This window comes from Ursus maritimus, unplaced genomic scaffold (assembly GCF_017311325.1).
Source record: "Ursus maritimus isolate PB19 unplaced genomic scaffold, ASM1731132v1 scaffold_1, whole genome shotgun sequence".
NCBI classification, from domain to species: Eukaryota; Metazoa; Chordata; class Mammalia; order Carnivora; family Ursidae; genus Ursus; species Ursus maritimus.
This window is the reverse complement of record NW_024423343.1, coordinates 31,662,185-31,689,823: the sequence shown is the minus strand read 5'-3', so window position 1 is coordinate 31,689,823 and position 27,639 is coordinate 31,662,185. Positions and strand designations below refer to the sequence as shown.

The 27,639-nt window shown below is 36.8% G+C and overlaps 1 protein-coding gene across 1 annotated transcript in view; it reads left to right on the top strand.

Annotated features, from left to right (window-relative positions):
* LOC103659951 (cytochrome P450 20A1) overlaps nucleotides 1–27,639 on the top strand; it is a 73,933-nt gene extending 46,294 nt beyond the window's left edge. Inside the window, exons 6-13 of the mRNA XM_040641835.1 lie at nucleotides 1,832–1,910; nucleotides 7,255–7,370; nucleotides 8,156–8,210; nucleotides 10,891–11,011; nucleotides 15,579–15,690; nucleotides 16,863–16,927; nucleotides 24,830–24,919; nucleotides 25,068–27,639. Of these exons, the coding sequence (XP_040497769.1) occupies nucleotides 1,832–1,910; nucleotides 7,255–7,370; nucleotides 8,156–8,210; nucleotides 10,891–11,011; nucleotides 15,579–15,690; nucleotides 16,863–16,927; nucleotides 24,830–24,919; nucleotides 25,068–25,218 (789 nt within the window). The 3' untranslated portion in view covers nucleotides 25,219–27,639. The remainder of the gene's footprint in view (nucleotides 1–1,831; nucleotides 1,911–7,254; nucleotides 7,371–8,155; nucleotides 8,211–10,890; nucleotides 11,012–15,578; nucleotides 15,691–16,862; nucleotides 16,928–24,829; nucleotides 24,920–25,067) is intronic.

Genomic DNA, 27,639 nt, shown 5'->3' with positions numbered 1-27,639 from the left:
CTTTTTCTTCAAATTGTGTTTTTTACCTTTTGGTATCTCTTGTAATTTTTTTGTTGATCACTGGACATGACATACTGCGTAAAAGAAACTGGTGTAAACAGACCTTTAGTAATGTGATGGTGAGGTGTGGGGAAAGGGGAAGCATCCCACAGTCCTATGATTAGGTGTTGGTTTTTTCATGAGCCTGTGCCTCTGGATCATGAACTTCATGAATGTTTCTCAGTTTTTTCCCCTCCCCATTTAGGTGGGACAGGATGGCTAAATGGGCTGAGTTTGGTACTTTCCTTCTTCCACACGAAATGCTAGCCCTGACTGGAGTTGGATATTTCCCTTCTCCCAGGCAGTTAGGCTCTGACAAAACCCCAGCAGGTTAGGCTATGAGGGCAGGCCTTGTTAAGAAGAACAGAGTGCTCTGTTTTATTTCAAATTAGTTCCTTTTTCAAGGAAATTTTTTTCAAGCATCCCTGCCAGAAGCCTAAGGGGAAGTCTCTTCGTTATTTATTATGGGAACGTGGTTGAGCTCTTGGAGGTAAATCTCACAATATTTTTTGGGGGGGTTAAGCCTATAATTGAGTCTTCCTGGAATTTTTAATTCACAGAGTTGTGTATACTGAACCTCCAGCTGTTTGTGAATTACAGTTCCAGTTTTCCTACCCCAGGACTGGTTCCTGAGGTGGTTTCTGCTTGTGGGTCTCTGCTCTGGTAAGAGGTAACTCTTTCACCTGTCTCTTTAATCTTGGGCCCTTTCCTGTCTTCCTGTTTTCCCTAGTTTCTTTAATCCCTGGGTCCTCTCCTGTTTTAGGGTCTAAGAAGAGTTGTGATTTTTCAATCTGTTCAGCTTTTTGTCATTGGGATGGAGTTGCTAAATAATTCAGCTTTCTCATCGTGAATTTTTGCCCTCTGCTCTGTGTCATGCTTAGAAACTTCTTTCCCAGGGCTCCTGAGTGGCCCAGGTCATGATCTCAGGGTCCTGTAATGGAGCCCCATCTCAGACTCCCTGCTCAGTGGGGAGTCTGCTTTTCCCTCTCCTTCTGCCCCTCCCCCCTACTCATGCTCACTCGCTCGCTCTCTCAAATAAATAAATAAAATCTTAAAAAAAAAAAAAAAAGAAACTCCTTTCTTGCTTTAAGGGTATCCCTAATATAAACATTTACTATACATTTCACAATACTTTTAATAGTTTAATTTTTCACATTTAAAAAAATCTGTAAGGTATATCTTTGTAAGGTAAGAGTTAAGGACTCTTAACTATTAATCATTATTTAAATATTTAGCATTGATTAATGAGTGTTGTATTCTTTCCCTATGTTCTTTCACAACTTTTAAATTAAATAAGCTAAAGTTTTTTTCAGGGGCTAATTATCCAGTTTTGAAATAACTGGAAGCCTGTTTTATTGATTATCTCCAAACCTTAGACTAATTTTAACTTTTTTTCTGGATCTCAGCCAGTGCTTATCAGTATCACAGGTGAAGTAAAAATTTGGAATTCCCTATGAATTTTATTCATCCACTGGCACTGTTATAATAAAAAATTGAAAATGGACTCTACTGCCATGTCCTTTTCTTCCCCATTCCTACGTATTTTAAAGAAAAGAAACTTTGACTTTCTAGTTATAATTAGTTTTAAAGTGCCCTTACTGAAATTATTAAATATATTTGCACTCTATCCTCGGAGACTATGGAGTCAATGATTATGCAGCCCACGTAAAAGGGAGAGCTTAATTATCAGATCTGTTGGTAGGATAGGAATTCTCAATTATTGGCTTAGATTGCTTGGTATTGCTTAGAAAATATACTTTACTAGATAATAGGTATGTTTTCCTATTTTCAGGTTTGGTCTGAGATTGGCAAAGGCTTTTTAGATGGATCACTTGATAAAAGTACAACTCGGAAAAAACAATATGAAGATGGTAAGTTTTGCTACTCTTAAATTATAGTAAGGACAGAAGAATATGTGCCCAATTTTAATAAGGTCGTCTCTGAATCATGAGATTATAGGTCATGTATATTTTCTATCTTTATGAAACTCTAGTAGTCTCGATAGAATGAGGCTGGTATAGCCTATAGGAAAATGTAAGGGTACAATCCTGGAAAGCAATTTGATAATACATATGAAGAGTCATAAATCATGGGGGCGCCTGGGTGGCTCAGTTGCTTGAGTGGCTGCCTTCGGCTCAGGTCATGATCCCAGGGTCCTGGGATTGAGCCCCACATTGGGCTCCCTTGCTCAGTGGGCAGCCTGCTTCTCCCTCTCCACCATTTGTGCTCTCTTGCATGCTCTCTATCGCTCTTGCTCTCAAATAAATAAATTAAATATTTTTTTAAAAAAAGAATGCTTTAAAAAAAGTCATAAATAATGAATGAAATTATCTAAGAGAAGAAAAAAATCTAGAATATTTTTTTGTAGTGCTGTTTTTATAAGTAGAAAACCAGAAGCAATCTAAATGCCCAACAATACAGGAATTGCTAAAGAAATAATACCAGCTTAAATATTGTATAGGTATTTGTAAAAAATGTAGCAACATAAAAATTCTCGCTATTATAACATTGAGTACAAATATTTTTGGTCACCTCGGTGGCTCAGTCAGTTAAATGTCTGCCTTTGGCTCAGGTCATGATCCCAGGGTTCTGGGATCCAGCCCCACATCAGGCTCCCAGCTCAGTGGGGAGCCTGCTTCTCCCTCTTCCTCTGCCTCTCTGTGCTCTCTCTCTCTCTCAAATGAATAAAATATTTTTTAAAAATATTTTCAAAATTTCGGGGCATTGGTTACAACTTTATAAAATCTACACAGAAAAATAGCAATTCTGGGGCGCCTGGGTGGCACAGCGGTTAAGCGACTGCCTTCGGCTCAGGGCGTGATCCCGGCGTTATGGGATCGAGCCCCACATCAGGCTCCTCCACTAGGAGCCTGCTTCTTCCTCTCCCACTCCCCCTGCTTGTGTTCCCTCTCTCGCTGGCTGTCTCTCTCTGTCGAATAAATAAATAAAATCTTTAAAAAAAAAAAAAGAAAAGAAAAATAGCAATTCTAATTTAAGATGGCTCCACAAAATTATTCTCCCTTTTTTTGGTTGTATATCTTCTGTCAGTAATTTAACGATTATAATGCTTTAATATCTTTATTTTGAGCTGCTTCAATTCTTTTTTTGGAAGTAGGGTAAATTAAAATACATGGGCTGTGTAGGAACAGTGGATTATTTTCCATGTATAAAAGTGTTGCTTCCTATTATTCTCATCCTTCATTCTTTCAGTAAATGTTTATTGAGGCCTATATGTGCTAGGCAGTATTTTGTGTGGAGGAGACAAAAACCCCTGCCCTCGTGGGGCTTACAATTCTAGTGATTCCCTTGATGTCCAACATTAAGTCCAAAAAAGCCAATTTAACAGATACATTTTCTGCACTCTGGTTTTTATTGCCATTGTGATTATCTTGATGGATGCATTAGGACTAATTCCCCTTAATAAAAAATGTATTTCACAAATATTGGTTCAATTAATACATATTGAAAATTAATAATTCATATGCTTTGATTTTAAATAAAAGTAGATTATCTAACATGATCTGTTCCTTGGGTTGTAACATTGGCATAAATCAAATTTGAGCTTTTATTGAAAATGATTCTTTTTTGGTATTAATGTGAGTAGAAAGCCATGGCTGGATTGGTACATCCTTTGTTTAAGTGAGTCATTCTTAACCTTGTCTGTACATTAAAATCACCTTGAGAACTAAAAATAAAAAAAAAAAAAAACACACAACTGAACATCAGGTCCCACTCTAAACCAGTCTATTCAGAGTCTGAAAGAGAGGCACCCTGGGCGTCAGATATTTCTCTGAAAGCTTTGCAGATTATTCTGATGTACTTGCAGGGTTGAGAATATACAGCGGTAGTTCCCAAACTTTGCTACACATTGAATCTTTTAAGAAATATGGGAGTGCCTGGCTGGCTCAGTCAGAAGAGCATGTGACTCTTGATCGCAGGGTCATGAGTTCCAGTCCCACGCTGGGTGTAGAGATTACTAAAAAAATTAAATAAACCATAAAAAATAATAAATATTGATATCAGGCTTCCATTCCTAAACATTTGGATTTAATTGATAAGAGGTATGACTTGTACTTTATGGGTTTTTTTTTTTTTTTTATGAGAAAGCAAAAGTGGGGGGGCAGAGGGAGAGAAAGAGAATCATAAGCAGACTCCATGCCCAGTGCGGAGCCCAGTGTGGGGCTGGGTCTCTTGACCCTCAGATCATGACCCAAGCCTAAATCAAGAGTCAGACGCTTAACTGGCTGAGCCATCCAAGCACCCCTACTTTACGATTTTTTTAAAAAAAGCTTCGTACGTGATTCTAATCTGTAGCAAAGTTGGGAACCACTGCATCACACTGTTAATAATGTTTCGTTTTAATCACTAATGCGTTACATTCATGCAATTCTATAACTAGTGAATATCTGTAATATTCTGATATGTTTTGGGTGCTGGGGAGATGTCCATAAACAAAACAAACAAAAATTCTTGTCTTTGTGTCACCACATTCTAGTGGGAAGTGGCAGACAATAATCTAAATAAGGAAACCAAATAGTGTGTTAAAAGATGAAAAGTGCTATGGAGAAAATTAAATCAGGAAGGGGAATAGGGTGTGCTAGGGATGGGGAGGTTTCAATTTTGAACAAGGTTATTAGGAAGGGCCTCACTAAGATTAGGTGACTTACGAGCTAACACTTTGCAAGAGATAAGGAAATCATTCAGTGCAGATCATGTGGCTGTCCACATGTCCAAAGGAAGAAGATTCTATGTAGAGGGAAAGTAATCGCAAAGTCCTGGAGCTGGGATTCTGGTGTATTTGGTGTACAGGGAACTTTTTGGCTGGAGTGAAGTCAGTCAGAAAAGGAATAGAAGAGATGAGGTCAGAAAGACTGGGGGTCGGGACAGATTTTGTCTGGCTTATAGCTCGTTGTATAACTAGGTTGTTACTATGAGATAGGAAGCCACTGGAAGATTTTAGCAGTTATAATCTGAGTTATGGGTTTTTTTTTAAGATTTTATTTTTAAGTAATCTCTACATCCAGTGTGCGGCTCGAGCTTACAACCCTGAGATCAAAACTTGCATGCTCTACTGACTGGGCCAGCCAGGTGACCCAATCTGAGTTATGTTTTTATTTTATTTTATTTTATTTTATTTATTTATTTTTTTTAAAGATTTTATTTATTTATTTGACAGAGATAGAGACAGCCAGCGAGAGAGGGAGCACAAGAGGAGGGAGTGAGAGAGGAAGAAGCAGGCTCATAGCGGAAGAGCCTGATGTGGGGCTCGATCCCATAACGCCGGGATCACGCCCTGAGCCGAAGGCAGACGCTTAACCGCTGTGCCACCCAGGCGCCCCTGAGTTATGTTTTTAATGGGTCATTCTGGCTGCTGTGATAGATAATAGGCACCTAGAGCAGAAGCAGTGAGACTAATTCAGGGGCTGTTGCAATGAACCAGGCAAGAGAAGTAATGTGATTTGGACTAGGTGGTAGGCAGCAGAAAATAGAGAATGAAAGAAAAAAGAAAAAGCAAGGAAGGTTAATTTTTTATTTTGAAGTCAGAACACCGACATTAGCTGACAGGTTAGTTGTATGGTATAAGAGAGAGGGAGACACCAAGATTTTAGGCCTGACTATTTGGAAAATGAGGTTGTTAGGGAGATGCGGCAGACTTGGGAAGATCCGTTTTTATTGGGGAAAGATCAAGAGTTCATTTGTGGATATGTTATGTTTAATAAGCTTCAGACATCTAAGTGGAGATGCTAAATTGGTAGTTAGATATATGAATCTGGTGTTCAGGTTAAAGAGGTCCTGACCGGAATATAAATTTGGGAGTGTTCAGTCCATAGATTGTATTTAAAGCCTTGAGACTAGTGACCAAGATAATGTATGTAAATAGAAAAAGAAAAGAGGTTCAAAAACTGAGTCCTGACCTTTCCATCATTCAGAAATTCGAAAGATGAGAAGGAATCATCAAAAGGAGACTAAGAATGAGCAGGCAACAAAGTCAGGGAAAGTATGGGGTCCAGGAGGGCATGGAATCCCAAGATAAATGAAAATCTTTTTTTTTTTTTTAAGATTTTATTTTTATTTTTCGACAGAGATGGAGACAGCCAGCGAGAGAGGGAACACAAGCAGGGGGAGTGGGAGAGTAAGAAGCAGGCTCATAGCGGAAGAGCCTGATGTGGGGCTCGATCCCATAGCGCCGGGATCACGCCCTGAGCCAAAGGCAGACACTTAACTGCTGTGCCACTCAGGTGCCCCGATAAATGAAAATCTTAACACCTGGAGAGTATTTGATCAACATCATCAAATCCTGTGATGGGTTAAGAAAGATGGAGACTGGGGCACGTGGGTGGCGAGTCCCAGAATTGAGCCCCATATCGGGCTCTCTGAGTGGGGAGTCTGCTGCTTCTGCTCCCTCTCCCTCTGTTCCTCCCCCTGCTTGTGTATGCTCTCTCTCTCTCTCTCTCTCTCACTCTCCCTCTCAAATATATATTAAAAAAAAAAAAAAAAGATGGAGACTGAGCAATGACCTCTGGATAATTTTGGCTGTTGGGTATCAGTTACTCTATATATCTTTTTGGTTTCAGAAATTTACTTTTCTGATTATTTCACATCTGTTTCTGTCCCTAAATTCCTGATGTGGGAGAGTAATGGAGTTAAGAGGACAGAATTTAGGGGTACCTGGGTGGCTCGGTTGATTAAGTGTCTGCCTTTGGCTCAGGTCATGGTCTCAGGGTCCTGGGATTGAGCCCCACATCGGGCTCCCTGCTCAGCAGAAAGCCTGCATCTCCCTCTCCACCGATTGTGCTCTCTTGCATTCTCTCTCTCTCAAATAATAAATAAATAAAATTAAAAAAAAAAAAAGGACAGACTTTAGAAGGGAAGTAGATAGTATCAGGGGAGAGGTTTCTGTGTGTGGAGGCCTCCAAGGTGCCGGTGTTATTTCTAGTTCTTGACATGGGTGGTGATATTATGGGTGTTTGCTTTATAATTATTCCTTAAATTGTATGTATATGGTTTTCACAGCTTTTGTATGTAAAATTTAGCAAAAAGAAGGAAAGGAAAATTGGTGAATTTAAACATAGCTTTTTAAAAGTTGTTGGTTATGAGGGTTTTTTTTTTTAAAGTTTTATTCTGCACATAGCAACGTTGTACAGAAGTGTTTTAAAATGTTCGATCTTTGCAAATGCGTATATTCTAAAATCTTTTTTGTATTTCTTCTCTAAGCTCTTATGCAACTGGAATCTATTTTAAAGAAAATCATAAAAGAACGAAAAGGAGGGAACTTTCGTCAACATGTTTTCATTGACTCCTTAGTACAGGGAAACCTCAATGACCAACAGGTGATGTAATTGTTAAATGTTTATCAAGTAAACAATAATCAAACATGTATAGTGTGCTTTGTATTCACTTTAATCCAGATGCACTCCCAAAATTCAATGGCTTCTCTTTTATTGTACATCATCTGTAAATAGTACAAGTATTTAGTCTCTTGTGATTTAGCTCTTTGAAGCAGCTGTATATTATTTAACATTGGGTAAGCAAATATTGAATCAGACTTCTCCGATCATAGAAGAGGAGGACTTATCTGCCTAGGTTGGCAGCTTGGCTCATTTCCGGAGTGCCTGTTACCCCCAGCATACTGCTGTGTTTGTGGTGTTGTCAGGCAGAGGACAAGAGTGGAGCCATTATTGCCACACGTTATATAGGAATCTTCTGCCCACTCTACATGTGCGAGTCTTCACAGACAGAATGGGTTTCCAGATGTGTATAGGTACAGAATTGAATAAGGCTCCAAGGATAGTAGCAGCCTCTTCTCCAGTGTTCCTGAGGCTTTGTTGCTGCACCAGGCCAAGCCAGAAAGATAGCACTGAGGCAGGTTGTTTGCAAAAACATAGCATGAGCCAGTGATATCTACCAGTAAATGTTTATTGCATCAAAAAGGCAATGCAGTATTTTGGTTGATTTTTACAATAGATTTTTTTTTTTAAGTAAAAACATTTTTAAAGAAATAATATACGTTTTTTTCCTTTCCTTGACCCTAATTCTATACTATAGGTTATTTTGGTAGGGTCTAATACAGGCCGCCTTACATTTTACACTTTCTAAACTTAGTTTTCTCTCCTAGATCCTTGAAGACAGTATGATATTTTCTCTGGCCAGTTGTGTAATAACTGCAAAACGTAAGTATAAATTGATTTCATTTTGTGATAGATTATAAATTATACACGGGTAAAATAAAGGAGGCATTGTTTGCAAGAGGTCTATAATTTCCCTTCTTTTTTCTCTTTTATTCTTGCTTGAAAGGCTTGATTCACATAGCTACCTTTTTTTTTTTTTTAACCCCAGGTGCTCTCTGCCACCTCTGAACATTGCCATAAATTTCTTGACACAGTTTATGGATTGTGAATTCTAGTTAGTGCCTTTAAAATGAACTGCTATTGACACCTTTCCAGCCAGAGCAGTGAGCTTTTCAATTTCCTGCTGCGGCTTTTCACTTTGAGTCCGATCCAGTTTGCTATTATTAAGGTCTACCAACAGAGGATATAGGCCACAGAAATCACCATTCAAAAGAACTCCTCTCTTGTTGGAATTGAAGGTGATTTTTATTTAAAATTCTAAAATGTGTGATCTGTTTCTAAGTTTCCTTACTGCTTTTTGGTTTAGCAGAGTACCATTCATTCATATGGTATTTATAAAAATTTGTATATGTTTATAAAAATATACTAATATAAAGTGCTAAAGGAAATATTAAAACAGTTTGAAATAGAAAAAATTTATGTTCATTTGAAGGATTTCATTTACAGATCTTTCTGTTTAAAAACAATGATTAAAAATGTAAACTTCCCATAAGTTTTTCTTCTTTATAAAATTTTTGACATCTAGAGATGTCCAGGTATTATAGATTAAATGGAATTTAGATGTGCATGTGTCAAAAATAATGTATTGAACTTCTTTAAAAAGTGCTTAACTTGTTTTTTTTTTTAATTTAGTACATTAAATTATATCTTTGTTAAAGACCTTCAAAAAATCTGAATCAGTTGTGCTCTGGATACAGAGCAAAAAAGTGACCATTTCCAAAGTTGGGTTAATATTTTAATCTTATTGCGGTTTTTAGGGGGATTTGAGACTATCACTGTTTCTTTGCATGTGGGTTGGTTATTTTTTAAGGTACCTCTGTAGTTTTTGAGAGTCAAGATAGGCAGGAAGCTTTAATCCTCTGCTACTTATTAGCCTTGAGCAAGAATCTTGCCTCTGCATTTTGTTTTCCTTTTCTAAAATAACAGTTTAGCTCTAGATGACCTCCAAGGTATTCTCAAGTCTGCAATTGTGTCTTTGGTTCAGTATCATGATTAAAGAATGTTCATAACTTAAAATCTTATTTTTAAGCTATGCTCAGTCATACTTTGTAATAGAGTTCTACAAAAGCAGTGTTTGAGATTATTAAACTGTATAGTTATGTTAATTTTAAGTGATAATATGGTGAAGCAGGGTATATAAGTGCCTACTGTGTATATATTCTTTTACTAGATCTTTCAATATTATATATTCTGTATGTTGTAAAATTACAAACATGTACATATTGTACACTGTCTGCACAAGTTTTCGTATCACTTGTGTAGTAGAAATTCTACAGTTCATTCAAAGCCCTAATAAAGAAGTATGTGTAGGAAAAAGTTAAGGACAGGCAGTTACTCATGTGCCTTTTATAAACTCTGAATATGAGTAAATTATAAAAAAAAAGTTGAGTACCTGGCTGCTATTAATTTTATTGATAATAACATTTAGTACAGAGAGTGGATTATGTCCTTTCCAGGCATAGGAATTGGATATGTGAATTAGGCAAACATTTAAAACAAAAATAACTTTGAGACAAATTTAAGTCAGCCCTTAGCTCAAGAAGGAGATAGTAAGTAGAGGTAGAAATTACTAAATACATTTTTAAAGGTGGTTGACACATAAAAAGTAGTATAGAGTCATCTCAAGCATAATCTAGGGTAAGAGGTACTGGTGCATGGACGGTACCGAGATAGTTCCGTTCTTTGAATAATTGTAATCCCAGTGGATTTCCAAAGGAAATATAACTACTCTGATTTTTTTGTTTTCTGTTCATCATGTAATTTCCTTACCTTTTCATTTCCTCAGTAAATATAATGTATAATCCATTTTAAGCAAAAGTAAGCACGTAAGCTTAGTGATCTTCCAGTCTTGGTGTTCATCAAAATAATTGTGGTATTTGTTGGAAGTACAGACGCCTGGACTCCACCCTAAACCTATTGAATCAGAATCTGTGAATGTGGGGTTGTGCCATCAACAAATTCCCAGGTGATTTTCGAGAACCATTGTCCTAAGCAATACCAATACCAATTCTTGAACGAGTGTATCTACCATTACAAGTAAAAATTTAGAATATTGATTTATAGGTAAATCTCCTGCTACTTTGATTTGTATGAATCATTTCATTAGGTCTCCTGAAGAAACTAATAAATCAGTATTTTTATTACACAAGGTTGGGTGAACCAGACAATCCATTACAGTTACCAACATTTAACACTCCTCCGAATAATGAGTTTATGTATTGTCATTACTGTTTTGCTGAAGGTAAAATGAATTTTTGGTTTCAGTTACTTGCCAGTTTTAAGAAAGCAATTGCAGATCTCTTTAGGAGTATTCTGTAAATATTCATGTTCTACTCAGTGAGGTACAAATCCTATGAACAATCCTATTTTTTTGGTAACATTTATGTGTCTTCCATGTCAGAAAAAAAGGAAAATACAAGAAAAAATAGTATGTTTTATCTTACTCTGCACCCAAACTAGGAATTAGCTATTTCCATTGTGATTAATATAAATTTTTATTTAGTGTGCACCTGGGCGATCTGTTTTTTAACCACCTCTGAAGAGGTTCAGAAAAAACTTTATGAAGAGATAGACCAAGTTTTTGGGAAGGATCCTATTACTCCAGAGAAAATTGAGCAGCTCAGGTAAGAATACAATAAAAAGAAGAGGAGATCATTAACAGGTAAATTTGAATTGGTTTAACTATCTTATTTAAAGCTAATGATAATATATTTTTATAGGACTTAAAATGTTTATATACAGATTTTATTAGGTAATTTAATTTGTTCTTTAAAATCATAGGTAGTTTTGGGGGGGCCCGGGTGGCTCAGTTGGTTAGGTCTATCTGTCTGCCTTCGGCTCAGGTTGGGGTCGAGCCCCTCATCCAGCACCTTGCTCAGCGGGAACCTGCTTCTCCCTCTCCTTCTAACACTCCCCGGCTTGTGCTCACTCTCTCTGTCAAATAAATAATAAAATCTTTAAAAATAAATAAAATCATAAGATAGTTTGGGAAACCTGACTGTATAAAATAGTATCAGTGATGTTCAGGTAAGTGGAGGACTCCTATCTTGTTGGTGGAAATGCAAAATGGTACAGACCTGTTGGAAAACAATGTGGCAACTAAGCATACATTTCCCATACAACCCAGAAATTCTCCAAGGCATTTACCCAAGAGAAATGAAAAAAATATGTCCACACAGAGACCTTTATGCCAATGTTCAAAGCAATATTATTCATGATAGCAAAAAGCTGGAAGCAGTCCAGATGTTCATCAACTGATGAATGGATAAACAGATTGTGTTATATCTGTGCCTTGGAATATTACCAAGTGGTAAAAAGTAATATAATATCAATATATACAACAACGTGGATAAATGTCATTATGTTAAGTAAAAGAAGTCAAACACAAAAACCGCATACAATATCATTTCCTTAAGGTGAAATTCTAGAAGAGGCAAAACTATTGTGATAGAAAGGGGGCCAGTGATTGTCTAGGGCCAGGAATGGGGAGGGGATCAACTAGCAGGGAGAATGAGAAAAGTTTTTAGGGTGAAGGAACTGTTCTATATCTTGATGGTGGTTGTGGTAACACAGTTGTACACAATTAGTAAAGTTCATCACATTGTACAGGTAAAATACCTGAATTTTTATATGTAGATAATACCTTAATTAAAAATATTTTTTTCTCTTTATTTTTTTAAAAGATAGTATTGATTTATTTGACAGAGAGAGAGAAAGCAGCAGAGGGAGAGAGAGAAGCAGGCTCCCTGTGATCCCAGGACCCCAGAATTATGACTTGAGCCAAACGTTTAACCGCTTAACCGACTGAGCCACCCAGGCCCTCTAAAAAGATTTTTTAAAATAGCAACTGTGACTGCTTAGGGTGTTGGAAGCAGGCAACCAGCCCTACCTTGGAGCCTCTTTTAACTATAGAAAAGAAGATAAGGAGACTTCTGTTACAAATTCTTCAAAATGTTCGAAGTTTTATTTATTACTTTGAATATAACTACTTTTCATTTTAGAAGTAATACTTGTCCTTTGAAGTTTTTATAATACAGAAGTGTATAAAGTAGAAGATGAAGGTTTTTTGTAAGTGTATCCTTAGATGATAATTGTTAACTGTCTTTACTATTTTTCCAGTTTTTTTCTATGCATATATACATATATATTCAAAATAAAAAATTTCAGAATGTTTTATATAAAAATATAATTCTTCTGTAAATTCCGTCTTTTCCCTAAATATTTTGTGGACAGTATTCTTAATATGTATAACTCTACCACACCCAGTCAGTGATTAAGTTCTGTTGATTTGACTTTCCAAATAACTTTTAGTTGGAAGTTTAATTTTAGTTCTTTTCATTGCCCCCACTATTCAGACCGCCATCAACTTGGCTGAGATAGTTCAACAGCCTTGGATCTTGCTCGCCTCTAATCCAGTCTCCAAATTGCTACTGGACCCTATGACTGCACACAGTAAACACTCTGGGTGCTTTACCCATACCAATAACCTAGGACCAATTCCAAATCAACAGTCTCTGGGCATCAGAAGTTTTCAAAGCTTCTCAGATGATTCCAATGTGTTCTAATTCTGATGCTGAATCACTGTACTAGTAATCTTTCCATACCTGGGGAGTCAACATCTGGGTGGATGACTCCCCAGTTTAAAATCTTTCAGTGATCTCTGGCTGCCCTTAAGATAAAATTTAAACTCACCAACATGGCTTAGGAGGCATTTCAAGAGCTGGGCCTTAAGTTCCTCTCCCACCTTACTCTCATTATTTGTGCCTGTTCATACCTTGGATTTAGCTATACTGAGATTCTTTTTGTTTCTTCAAAGCTATAGTACTCTTTCTTATCTCCTGTCTGCAGACTACTCCTTTGTCTAGACTCTGTCTTCCTTTCTCTTGTAGCTAACTCCAGTTTTTTCTGCAGGTTTCAGCCTAAAGTGCTTATTTCTCTGCAAAGTCTTTTCTTTAGTTACGTGCACCTGCCATGTGTTCTCCAAAACCCTGAACTGCCTTTATCATAACAGTTACTGTGCTTTTTAAATTGTTATCCTTATTTTTTTTTTAATTTATTCCACAGAGATAGAGACAGCCAGCGAGAGAGGGAACACAAGCAGGGGGAGTGGGAGAGGAAGAAGCAGGCTCATAGCGGAGGAGCCTGATGTGGGGCTCGATCCCATGACGCCGGGATCACGCCCTGAGCCGAAGGCAGACGCTTAACCTCTGTGCCACCCAGGCGCCCCTTAAATTGTTATCCTTGATGTCCCTACCTCTCTGGCTTTCCCTGCCAACTAGACCTTGAATCCCTTTGTGGGTATCTGTCTTATTCACTATTGTAGCTCAGTATCTAACATGGTGCTTCTAATATGGTAGGTACCCAGTAAATAGTTGTTCAAAGAGGAAGGGAAGGATGTTTCTGTTTTTGTTTTTGTTGTTTTTAAGTATTATAAACAATCAACATTCCTATGCTTGCATTTTTTTATATTTCCAATTGTTGCTATTAATAAAGTCCTAGAAATGAGATAATAATGTTATTTAAGTATATATACAATAGTTCAGTGTTTATGATTAGGGGCTATGGAATAAGGCAAACCTGGGTTTGAATCCTGTTGATACCACTTCCCTGCTATGTGATCTTAAACAATTGCCATATTTCTAAAAATCTATAAAATTAGAATAATAATAGCATCCCTGAGGTTCTTATAAGGATTAAATGAAATACTGCATAGAAAGTAATAGAACTAGTTTGTGGTAAGATTTCAATACATTTTAGCTTTTATTATTGTGATGTACACCTAATATATTTTTTAAAGATTTTATTTATTTCATTTTTTAAAAGATTTTATTTATTTATTTGTAAGAGAGAGAGAGAGAGAGAGCACAAGCAGGGGGAGTGGCAGGCAGAGGGAGAAGCAGGCTCCCCGCAGAGCAAGGAGCCTGATGCAGGACTCAATCCCAGGACCCTGGGATCATGACCGGAGCCAAAGGCAGATGCTTAACGGACTGAACCACCCAGGTGTCCCTATTTATTTATTTCAAAGAGAGAGAGAGTGCATGTGCAAGCATGAGAGGGGGGAGCACAGGGAGAGGGAGAAGCAGACTCCCCACTGAGCAGGGAGCCTGAAATGGGACTCCATCCCAGGACCCTGAGATCATTACCTGAGCTGAAGGCAGACGCTTAACCAACTGAGCCACCCAGGCGCCCCTACACCTAATATTTTTAGACATATTGCCAAGTTACCCTTCAGACAGGGTATACTAGGGGGCGCCTGGGTGGCTCAGTCGTTAAGCATCTGCCTTCGGCTCAGGGCGTGATCCTGGCATTCTGGGATCGGGCCCCACATCAGGTTCCTACCCTGGGAGCCTGCTTCTTCCTCTCCCACTCCCCCTGCTTGTATTTCCTCTCTTGCTGACTGTCTCTCTTTCTGTCAAATAAATATAAAATCTTAAAAAAAAAAAAAAAGGGTATACTAGTTTATACTTCCAATAACTGGATATTAATGTCTTTTTCCCCATGTTTTATTAGTATTGTCTATTGTCATTCTTTTTCATTTTTGCTAATCTGGCAAGTAGAAAAATTTGCTTTAATTGGCAGTCTTTACATTGTTAAGGAGGTTGGGTATCACTTCATATGTTTCTAGGCCATTTGTATTTTGTTGTATGTGAATTGTTTCTTTATATCCTCTGTCCATATTTCTTTTGAGGTATTTGATTATTTTAATTGTGGATTTTTAAAGAGCTTTTGTACATTACAAATATATATACTTAAGTATTTTTCCTAGTTGCTTTTCAGTTGTAGTTAATGATTGCAAATATGTAAAAAAAAATTTTTTTCCATAGCTGGATTATTTGTATTTTTCTTTATGGTTTCTGCCATTATGTTGGTATTTTTATAATTTTTGAGTAGGAAAGTTCTTTATTAAAATTTTTTAAATCCTTTATTAAAAATAAAGGACTTTTCTACTCAAAAATTATACAAATACTGTTTTGAGTTTTCTTCTGGTACTTTTAAAGTTGTTTTTATTTGTTTAAATTTATACATACCTGGACTTTATATACCTCTAATATATAACTTATTTTCAAGCAAATTAGAATTATGATGTGACTGTTTACAATTAGGAAGGTTATTAAAGTTGTTAAAAATGTATGTACATTTCAAACTGCCTTTCCCAGAGCTAAGAACTGTAAAAAAAACTTTTTTAAACAGATATTGTCGGCAAGTACTTTGTGAAACTGTTCGGACTGCCAAACTGACCCCAGTTTCTGCCCGGCTTCAAGATATTGAAGGAAAGATTGACAAATTTATTATTCCTAGAGAGGTAGGCAACATTTGGTATACTTAACTCATTCGATTATTCTTTTCAACTTTTTTAGTGTGTGTTTTTGAATTGTATTGTCTAAAGTGTCTAATAAATGATACCTATTATTAAAGACATAGTTATTTTAAATGACAATAATATATGCTCTTTAAGGGTATAAACAATATAAAAGAAAGTCTCCCTTCCTTACATGTAAATACTTTAGTATTTTTGTGGATCTTTTTCTGTGTATGCATATTACTCTGTATGTGTATATACACATACATGTATGTATTTTAAAAACTGAATTTATATGTGAAAAGTTGCTTTTCATATATCATTCATTAATTTGCTTCTTTCATTAGGTGTATTGTGGTTATTAGTACAACTGATACTTGATACAGATCCAACTCATTATTTTTAATGTATGTATAGTATTCCATCACACAAGTGTGTTACAGTTTATTTAAGCAGCCCCCATTGATGGAAATTTAGGTTACATCATTTCTTTTGTTATTACAAATTATATACTTGTATATAGGTATTGAGTAGAGCCTTAGAAATAGAGTTTTGGGGGCAAAGTGCTATGTATGTTAAATTTAAATAAGAGGCAATTTATATTTTTAGCAACAATGTATAAGAATGCTATTTCTCTCCATATCGTCACTACTGCTGGATTTATGAATTTTTTTACGTATTTCTTATATGAAATACTGTCTCATTATTTTAATTTGCGTTTCCCTGATCATTGGAGAGATTGAGCAGCTTTTCATACATATTTAACAGTTTGTGTTTCTTCTTTTGTGAATTATGTGCTTGTAACTCACTCTTCTTTCTAGTGAGCTTATGTTTTTTTGTATATTGTACATACTAACTGTCACTTATATGGGAAATATATTTTTCCTATTATTTATCTTTTTCTGGTGATTTTGGTGTGTTTTGTTTTTACTGGATACAGGTTTTAACTTTTCATAGTTAAGTCTGTTATTCCTTTAAGACTGCCAGATTTTGACATACTTAGGGAGGCCTTCACTGTAAAATCATCAAAATAATGGCTTGTGTTTTCTTTTGTTATTTTCTGTTTTTATTTTGTACTCATTATCTGTATTAAAAGAGCATTTAGGATGAGTTGGCTCTCTGGCTGTCATTTTGTCTTTGTTAGGCCTTGACTAACTAGAGTAATTTTTTTGCAGACCCTTGTTCTTTATGCTCTTGGTGTGGTACTTCAGGATCCCAATACTTGGCCATCACCACACAAGTATGAAATATCTGTCTTTATCTTTGTGATCATTGGTTTTTATGTGTTTGTGTATTTTGCATTCCTTTTCTAAGTTTTGAGGAGAAAATTTAATATGTGACAATGATATAACATAAGAAAGCCACCGCCTTCTCTTTGGTATCTTCTGTTCACTACTCTTTTTTTTCGTGAATCCACTATCTGCTACTCTTTGTCTCTCCTGTTACCACTTCTATCTTAAGATCTATTAATTTTGACAACTATCTTTTCATTTCAGTAGAATTTTGGAATTCTTTTGTTGGTAAGTGAGTATTCTTCTGGAGTTTCTTTGTTTTCCTGCTGTTGCTCTCGATTATTAGTCTCTTTAGTCAAATTCAGAAAGTATGTAGATGTTGTCTCTATACGTGCTATATGTGAGAATGGCAGGGGAAGGAAAAGGTGAAGAACAAAGCTGCTACTGTTTGCCTTCTAGATAGGCATCAAGTAAAATTCACATTAAGGAAACGAGTTAAGATTTATTGCCCTGGTAGAAGGTTATATATTGAGTTGATTGGGGTTAAGACAAGTGTGTGGGGTGCCTGACTGGCTCAGGCATTGGAGCATACGGCTCTTGATCTTCAGGTTGTAGGTTTGAGCCCCACATTGGGTGTTGAGTTTACTCAGAAATAAAATCTTTAAAAAAAAAAATACAGCTGTGTGAAGTGCAGTGGGACAGGGTTGGTGGCATGGTTGAAGTACTTGTACCTATTTCTAGAGTATAAGGATGGGTTTATTAAGTGTTCTTATCATTGTTTTTAATATTATAATGATATTAAAAGAAATCTATTAATAAATGAAATAGCATGGGGCGCCTGGGTGGCTCAGTCGTTAAGCGTCTGCCTTCGGCTCAGGGCGTGATCCTGGTGTTCTGGGATCAAGCCCCGCATCAGGCTCCTCTGCTATGAGCCTGCTTCTTCCTCTCCCACTCCCCCTGCTTGTGTTCCCTCTCTCGCTGTCTGTCTTTCTCTCTGTCAAATAAAGAAATAAAATCTTTGAAAAAATAAATAAATAAAAATAAATAAATAAATAAATAAATGAAATAGCAATCCTTCAAAATTTGCTATACGTCAAAAGTAAATTTTATATTCCAAATGACTTATAACAAAATTGAAGATATACATTAGTGGAAAATTTTATGCTTGTAATTTTAAAAAACTAATATTTTCAATTTTAAAATTGTTTAAAAAATTACCTTGGGGAAAATGCTAAGTTTTTGATAAATTTGAAGTGCAATATGAAAAATATAAGAACTTTTGCTGGAGGGGCGCCTGGGTAGCTCAGTCGTTAAGCATCTGCCTTCACCTCAGGGCATGATCCCAGGGTCCTGGGATCGAGCCCCGCATCGGGCTCCCTGCTCCACTGGGAGCCTGCTTCTTCCTCTCCCACTCCCCCTGCTTGTGTTCCCACTCTCTCTGGCTATCTCTCTCTCTGTCAAATAAATAAATAAAATCTTAAAAAAAAAAAAAAAGAACTTTGCTGGAACTTTTGACACTATTTCTTCCCTCAAAACAGAGAATCTAGGTTACAAATTGAAAATATTAAAAAATATGTAGCTAAAATGTGGAAATCATTTTCAGGAATCAAATATAATCAGACTGAGGAAATATTAGTAACATTGTATACTAATGAAAAGCTTTCTGAAGTTGTGCACCTCCCTCTTGAGAGACAATTGACAGTAACAAAAATATACGTAAACGGAGATAGTTAGACCCGGTGGAGACAGTTGATTAATTACTGTTTAAATATAACTGTCACACAGATAAAGATGAAGAGGTTAACTGTTTTCACTAAACTTAATGCTCTTGAGGTCAACATAGTATGTTTCATACCATTTTATAGCTGCATGGTATTCTATTTTATGCTATACCAGGGTTTTTCAAACTTCCATCCACTGGAGAACATATGGTGTTTGGTGATGAAGCTGCTATGAACATTCATGTAAGGGTTTTTGTGTGAACATAAGATTTCATTTCTTTGGGATAAATGCCCAACAGTGCAGTTGCTGGGTTATATGGTTAGTGCATGTTTAGTTTTTCAAGAAACTGCCAGGCTGTTTTTCAGAGATTCTCACCAGGAGTGTGTTTGAGAGATTCGTCTTCTCTGCAGCCTCAGTAGCACTGACTACTATCACTGTTTCTTTATTTTAGTTGTTCTAATAGATATGTGATGATATTTCTTTATGGTTTTTAGATGTTTTCTTTTTGAGTGAGTAACTGATATTAATGTATTCTCCCTATAGAAAAAATGTCTAGGTATGATAGAGGGGCGCCTGGGTGGCTCAGTTAAGTGTCCGACTCTTAATTTCAGTTCAAGTTATGATCTCCAGGGTGTGAGACTGAGCCCTGCTTCAGGCTCCGCACTCAGCAGGTTGTCTGCTTGAGATTCTCTCCCTTTGCCCCCCCCCCCGCTCGTACTCTCTTTCTTTCTCTCAAATAAATAAATCTTAAAAAAAAAGAGAAAGAAATGATAGAAATACATTATTACTATTACCGTATTGGCAGTGTTTCAGAGCAAGAAAACCTGAGTCAAGTTCTATGATTTAAATATAAAATAATGTAAATATTACTCTAAATTATGAAATACTATCAACTTAAAAAAAACAGACTAATACAAAATTCTAAACTGAAAAGAATGAAGACAAATATCAAAAACCTCAGTATGGACTGGGACCAAGATGGTGATATAGCAGGCTCCTGAATTTCCCTCCTCTCGTGGGCACACTCAGTGTTGCTACGCATGGAGCAGTTCCCTCTGAGAGAAATCCAGAAACTAGCTGAGTGACTTCTACACATTGGCTAAATGAGAAAATACCCATACTGAAATGTATAGGAAAGGCTGAGACATATTCTTGCCATAAACCCACACCCAGCACAGTGCCATATAATCAGGAGGGAACCCTCAACTGCCAGCTTCTCCCTGAGAATTGAAGGGTTTGGACTACACAGTTTTTGTCCCCAAATTGAGGACTCCCACCTGAGATATGGGTTTCCAAAACACTTATTTCTGAAAGCCACCAGGGCTTGTGTTCATGAGTCCCACAGGCTTATAGAAAACAAAGAAGCCGTTCTTAATGGTGCATGATGGGAACACAAACATTTCCTGTGGCTTTTCTCCCAGGGCTCAGCAAAGAGGGAGCCGGCAAAAACTCTTTACCTGAAAGGAGGTTGACTGCATGTTTTAGAAGCTGCTGCCTGAGGGTCCAGCTTCTAGTTATTGCACATCTCCATGTAGTGGCCGTGATCCTCCCTGAAGCCTGGAGGAGCCAGTGGGCATGACCCCCCACCCAATTCACTCCAGTAAACAACAATAAAACCAAGTCGTAAGCCTCTCCCTTGTGTACACATCTAGTTTCCCAGTTTTATAGCTGCTATCTGAGGGACATGCCCAAATTACCTAACCCTGATAGCCAGGGGGTCTTGTATTCATAAGTACCACAGGACAATACAAACAGAGAAGTACTTATTAATAGGCATGCAGGTATTTACTGTGGCTGGCCCCCAAGGTTCAATCCAAAGAGGGCAGGCAAATGCCCATCTTCCAGTCTTTCTCAGGAAGGGATTTGACTGCTGCCACATTAACAAAGTGCAGTCCCTATCAAAGTACCAATAGTATTTTACAAAGAACTAGAACAGATAATCCTAAGATTTGTATGAAATGATAAAAGACCTCGAACAGCCAAAGAACACCATTCAACATAATAAAGGCCATATATGACAAACCCACAGCCAGCATCATCCTCAGTGGTGAAGAGCTGAAAGCTTTCCCTCTAAGATTAAGAACAAGACAGAGATGTTCAGTCTCATCACTTTTATTCAACATAGCGCTGGAAGTCCTAGCCACAGCAATCAGACAGGAAAAAGAAATAAAAGACATCCAAATTGGTAAGGAAGAAGGAAAATTGTCACTATTTGCGCATGATGTGATATTATAAATAGAAAACCCTAAACACTCCATCAAAGAATGATTAGAACTAATAAATGAATTCGGTAACGTTTCAGGTTACAAAATTAATATACAGAAATCTGTAGTATTTCTATATACTAACAACAAACCAGGAGAAAGAGAAATTTAAGAAAACAATCCCATTTAAAATTACACAAAAAACCCCCAAAACCTAGAAATAAATTTAACCGAGTGAAGAACCTGTACTCTGAAAACTGTAAGACTCTGATGAAAGAAATTGAAGGTGACACACATAAATAGAAAGGTATACCAGGGTGCCTGGGTGGCTCAGTTGGTTAAGTGACTGGCTCTTGATTTCGGCACAGGTTCATCTGCGTTGCGCAAATATCAGGATTTCCTTCTTTTTTATGGCCCAATAATACTACAGTAAACATGAGAGTACAGATAATCTCTTCAAGATAATGACATTGTTTCCTTTGAATATATATGCAGAAGTGGCATTGTATGGTACTTTTGTTCTTAATTTCTTGAGGAATCTGCAAACTATTTTCTCTTTGTGGCTGTACCAATTTACAGTCACACCAACAGTGTGCAAGAGTTCCCTTTTATCCACATCCTTGCCAGCATTTGTCATCTCTTGTCTTTTTGATAAAAGATATCCCAACAGGTATTAAATGGATAAAGAAGAAGTGAATATTTCCCTCTGTGTGTGTGTGTGTGTGTGTGTGTGTGTGTGTGTCTATATACATATACATATATCTATCTGTGTATAGATATAGATATATAGTGGAATATTATTGAGCCATAAAAAAGAAGGAAATCCTGCTATTTGCACATGGGTGAACTTGGACAGCATTATGCTAAGTGAAAAGAGCCAGACAGAGAACTGCTTTGTAGCACTTATATGTGTAATCGGGGAGAAGGAAAAAAAAAAGTCAAACACATAGAAACAGAGTAGAATGGTCCTTGCCAGGGGCTGGGGGTAGGGGTAGGGGAAATAGGGAGCTGCTAATAAAAGGATACAAACTTTCAGCTATAAGATGAGTAAAGTCTGTGGATCTCATGTATAGCATGGTGACCATGTGTGCTAATACTGTATTGTAAAATTAAGATTTGCTAAGAGAGTAGAAATTAAGTGTCCTCATCACACAGACACAAAATTGTAACTCTATAATGTCGTGGATGGGCTAATTAACTTGAGAGTAGGTCCTTTCATAATGTGTACATATATCAAATGATCATATTGTATACTTTAAATATATTACAATTTTATTTGTCAAATATATTTCAGTAAAGCTGAAAAAACAAAATCTCAATATTTAGGATTAAACTATTTTAGTTTGGCTTTCATTTTATTCTAATCCTTAAAATTGTTTTTTGTGGGTTTTTTTGTTGTTGTTTTTAAAGATCTTACTTAGGGATGCTTGGGTGGCTCAGTCAGTTAAGCATCTACCTTTGGCTCAGGTCATGATCCCAGGGTCCTGGGATTGAGTCTGGTGTTGGGCTCTCTGCTCATTGGGGAGACTGCTTCTCCCTCTGCCCCTACCCCCACTCGTGCTCTCTCACTCTCTCTCAAATAAATAAGATCTTTTAAAAAAGATCTTATTTATTTATTTGAGGTGGGGGGAGGGGCTGAAGGATGTGGGGAGAAAGAATCTGAAGCAGACCCTGCACTCAGCACAGAGCCCAACATGGAATCTGAAGCAAATTGTTCACAGACCACAGCCCAACATGGAGCCCAGTCCCATGACCAGGAGATCATGACCTGAGTTGAAACCAAGAGTCAGATACTTAACTGACTGAGCCACGCAGGCACCCCAATTGTGAGGTGTTTTATAAAATAATTGGAAAAATTAAGTTCGATTCTTTTTTGTTTAAGATTTTATTTATTTATTTCAAAAAGAGAGAGAGCGCACAAGCAGGGGGTTCAGCAGGCAGATGGGGAGGGAGAAGCAGGCTCCCCGCTGAGCAGGGAGCCTGATGTGGGGCTTGATCCCAGGACCCTGGGATTATGACCTGAGCCTAAGGCAGACGCTTAACTGACTGAGCCACCCAGGCACCCTATGTTTGATTCTTTTTTAGTCTAAAAATAGATAGATATCTTCAAGTAAAATAGGGTCTCAGATTTTCAAGATCGTTGATAAAAGGAAAAGCTGACTGGGGCACCTGGCTGGCTCAGTCGAAAGAACATGCAACTCTTGATCTTGGGGTTGTGAGCTTAAGCCCCACTTTGGGTGTACAGATTACTTAATTTTTTTTTTTAAGATTGATTTATTTATTTTGTGGGGGGAGGGGCAGAGGGAGAGAAAGACTCCCAAGCAGACTCCCTGCTGAGCGTGGAGCCTGACACAGGGCGCCATCCCAGGAACCATGAGATCATGACCTGAGCTGAAACCAAGCGTGGGACGCTCAACCAACTGAGCCACCCAGGAGCCCCAAGATTACTTAATTTTTTAAAATCTTATTTTATTTATTTTAAGTAAGCTCTACTTGCAATGTGGGGCTTGAACTCATGACCTTGGGATCAAGAGCCACATGCTGCACCAGCTAAGCCATCCAGGTACCCCAGAGATTACATACATACATACATACATACATACATACATAAAAACTTAAAAGGAAAATTATTTGATATAATGTTTATGTGGACTCTAATGTGAGTCTAGTATATTCCAGTAGTAAAAGGTAATTTACACTTTTTAAAAAGAAAATGAAGAATTCTTTTTTTTCTCATAGCACGGTTTAGGTCTTTCAACATTTGTCTTTTTTTTTTTAATTTTATTTATTTGTCAGAGGGAGAGAGAGGGAGAGAACGGCAGGCAGAGGGAGAAACAGGCTCCCCACTGAGCAAGGAGCCCAATGCAGGACTCGATCCCAGGACCCTGGGATCATGACCTGAGCCAGAGGGAGATGCTTAACTGACTGAGCCTCCAAGGCATCCCTAACATTTGTTTTTGAGAGGAATTTTTATATTCCATAGTGGGTGCATTTTTGGTTCTTTCTATATATCCCATTTCACCAGTGACTTTTTTACAGAATGAAATTCTGTACAGTAAAAAAACCGTTTTTAGCGTCTTCATTTCCCTCACTTACTAATAAGTCTGGCTGTAATATAATTGATGAATATAATTTTAATTCTGGTGTATCTGTTTTAGGAAATACATTTTAATTGAAGAGGCAGTGTAAAATGCTTTGCATATTGATGATATGCCCTCATGTAACAGATGTTTTGAATACTCTTAAATTTAAATATTCATTATGTGATTTTGTATGATTTATCCTTATATCTTATAAAATGATGCACACCCATGTTACAGTTTCATTCTTTGCTGGTTCCATAGAAATGCATTCTGTATCTGTTGTTTAGAAATAATAAATTAAGCATGAAGATACTAAATACATGTTTAATAGTTTGAAAAGATAATAGATTTTTTAAAGATTTTTATTTATTTATTTTAGAGAGAGAGTGTGTGCACATGCATAAGGGAGAGGGAGGAAGGGCAGAGGGAAAGGGTGGGAGAGAATCTCAAGCAGACTACTGCAGAGCACAGAGCCTGAGGCAGGGCTCAGTCCCATGACCCTGAGATCATGACCTGACCCGAAATCAAGAGTGAGATGCTTTTTTTTTTTTTTTTAAGATTTCATTTATTTCAGAGAGAGAGATATCACAAGCAGGGAGGAGGGATAGAGGGAGAAGCAAACTCCCTGCTGAGCGGGGAGCCCAATGCGGTACTCAGTCCCAGGACCCCGGGATCACGACCTGAGCTGAAGGCAAACGCTTAACCAACTAAGCCACCCAGGCACCCAAGAGTCAGATGCTTTTTAACCGAGCTGCCTGTAATTGGTGAAATTTAAATACAATTGTGATAGCAGTTTTTATTTTCAGTAGTTTTCAGACTTAATTAGACACCTATGTTTTTACAGTACAAATATGTAAAATGCCAATGGAGCTCTGTTGTGATTTCCCCCAAACCTTTTTAGATTTGATCCAGACCGGTTTGATGATGAATTGACGATGAAAACTTTCTCCTTGCTTGGATTCTCAGGCACACAGGAGTGCCCAGAGTTGAGGTGAGTGGTAGACAAAGGAAAGTGAAAGGAAAGATGCCAGACTTTATACTTAGAATTTTGATGATGACTGCTGATGAGAATGAGCAATCTATATAATTAAAGTGTAATTGTTAATCTTCAGTAACCAGTGGACTTTCTTCCTAACCAGGTTTGCATATATGGTGACCACAGTACTTCTGAGTGTATTGGTGAGGAGGCTACACCTACTTTCCGTGGAGGGACAACTTATTGAAACTAAGTATGAACTGGTAACATCATCCAAGGAAGAAGCTTGGATCACTGTCTCAAAAAGATATTAAAATTTTATACGTTTAACTTTCTTGAGGAAAATGATGGTTTAAAAAATCTGTATTGGATCCTTTTATAAATCAAGTAATACTATGAAATATAAATACCTACTAGTACTTTGTTATGTAAATTTGGACTTTTGCATATCAAATTTTCTTAATGCATGATATACATTTATACTTATTGCATCAATATAATGATAACTTTAATAGGAAGCTCTCTTTTAATTTTTGTTTTATCACTTTTTTTGTTGTTTTTTTGTTTTTGTTTTGTTTTGTTTTATCACTTTCTATGCCATTATCTTCATATTGTTTTTCTTAGTTTGAGCTCTAATGTACTTGAAAAGAGACATTATTTTGCACACTTTGGGGAATCATGTTTTCTGAATATTCATAAAAGGGAAACATAATCCTAACTTCTTTTCATACTTTAAATCATTTTAAAGGGGGAAAACAAGGACTTCCCATAATTTTTTTCTTGGATAATTTTATTTCTTGGATTAATATTTTTATTTTCCGAGTACAAATTAGTTTATGTTTAATCATTGCTGTTAGGTTGAATGATCTACCTAGTATTTGCTTACTTTTATGCCTCCCAGATAATAGTGTTCATTTCATGACTTATAAGGCTCATCATTTTGAATGCTTCTGAGTCATTTGGAAACTACTGAATGTGTTTTGAAGGGGTCCTTCTAAGAAGTGACAAACTAAGATTGAGGCTCGCATTTCCTTCTGTTTTGCTGGAAATTTTAGTAGCACTATATTACTTCACCAATTCTCATTTGTGGGAAAAACTGAATTCCTAATCTCTTATTATTATGTCATATTATATCACATAATGAACTTAATGATTAAGAAACAAGAAAGCACTAGCCAAAAACCAAAACCAAATTTAAAATAAAAGAAAACAAACATTGCAAAACATATGACAGGGATAATATCCATATCATATATAAACAGCTTGAATAAATTGATAAGAAAGTATAATAGATAAATGGCCAAAAGACCTGAATAAGCAAATATTAGAGGAGGAAATAGCTATTCAACTTTTAGAAAAAATGGTCAGCCTCACTAGTAAGCAAAGAAATATTGGGGCTATTTTAAAAATATTTTTAAGTGTCTTTGAAAATTTACACTGAGTACTGATAAGTTTTATATTTAATACTTTTTTATTGATAGCACTGCAGTTTAGTCCACTTTTTCTGGTTACATTGTTCTTGAAGAAATTTTTTTTTTAAGACAACAACTGGAGGAAATATGCCAAGTGCAGATAGAGAGGAAAGGAAGAAGAATGATAACTGTTTGCAAGTGGGTTTATTTTTGACCCTGCTGAATTCCTCTTATAATTTTAGTTTCAAGATTGTACCCTAGTTATTGAATTATTTTATGCTGTGTTTATGGTCAGATAGGCTAACATTTTAGAACTAGTTAGGAGTGGCTAAGATAGAATTTAAGTAATTAGATGCAGCTTTTTTTTCTGACAAAAATATTTAATTTATGGAATAATTTAAATTCTAAAACTCTAAGTGAAATGTATTCTTAGTTCCCAGCACCATGTTTCCAAAAAGGCACACTGTTAAATTTCCTCCTATCATTTTGTGTGGTTTTGCGTATGTAGAGCATCTTCCTTGTTATCCAAGTACCTTAACTGGTTTGGAAACTGGCAGTGGAAAGTTAGAATAGGCACTTGACATGTAAAACAAATGTCAGTAAAATTAGATGAGATAAGTGGAATTTTAAAGCAAGTGAGACCTGATCAGCAGTGATCAAGGCTTACACAGGGCAGCTGAGCCAGAGAGTGAGGGAATTGGCATATTGCCAATATGTGAGCCAATGTATAATTTCTAATAATGATTTGAATCAAGGAAAATAAGAGAATCAGATAAATAAGCACATTTTATCCATGGTTACGTGACTGACTTAAAACATTATACATAAATTCTAGAGGATTTTTAAAAAATAAAAATACTGTCAATCCATTCACTGCTGTTCTTACTTGGCCCTTTGTATTTATCAAATGACTGAAATCGAAGTAGCCTCAATGTCCCTAATGGCTGGTAGCATAACTCTAAGGAGGACTCTTAAATTTGATAGCTTTTTGGGTTTTTAAAAACCATTTCTTACCTGATTTTGATCTGCATTCTTTTCAACTGTTGGGAAGTTTACTGCTAAAAACACCAGCACAGGGCACCTGGGTAGCTCAGGTGGTTAAGCGTTTGATTCTTGATTTCAACTCAGCTCCTGATCTCAGGGTCATGAGATCGAGCTCTGAGTCAGGCTCTATGATAGGCATGGAGGCTACTTAAGATTCTCTCTCTCCCTTCCCTCCCCTTCCTCCCCACCGTAAAAACAAAAACACACACTAGCACATTTTTTTATGGAAAGAAAGGGCTCTTCCACACTTTGCGCTAATAAAATTCAAGACAGAATTGA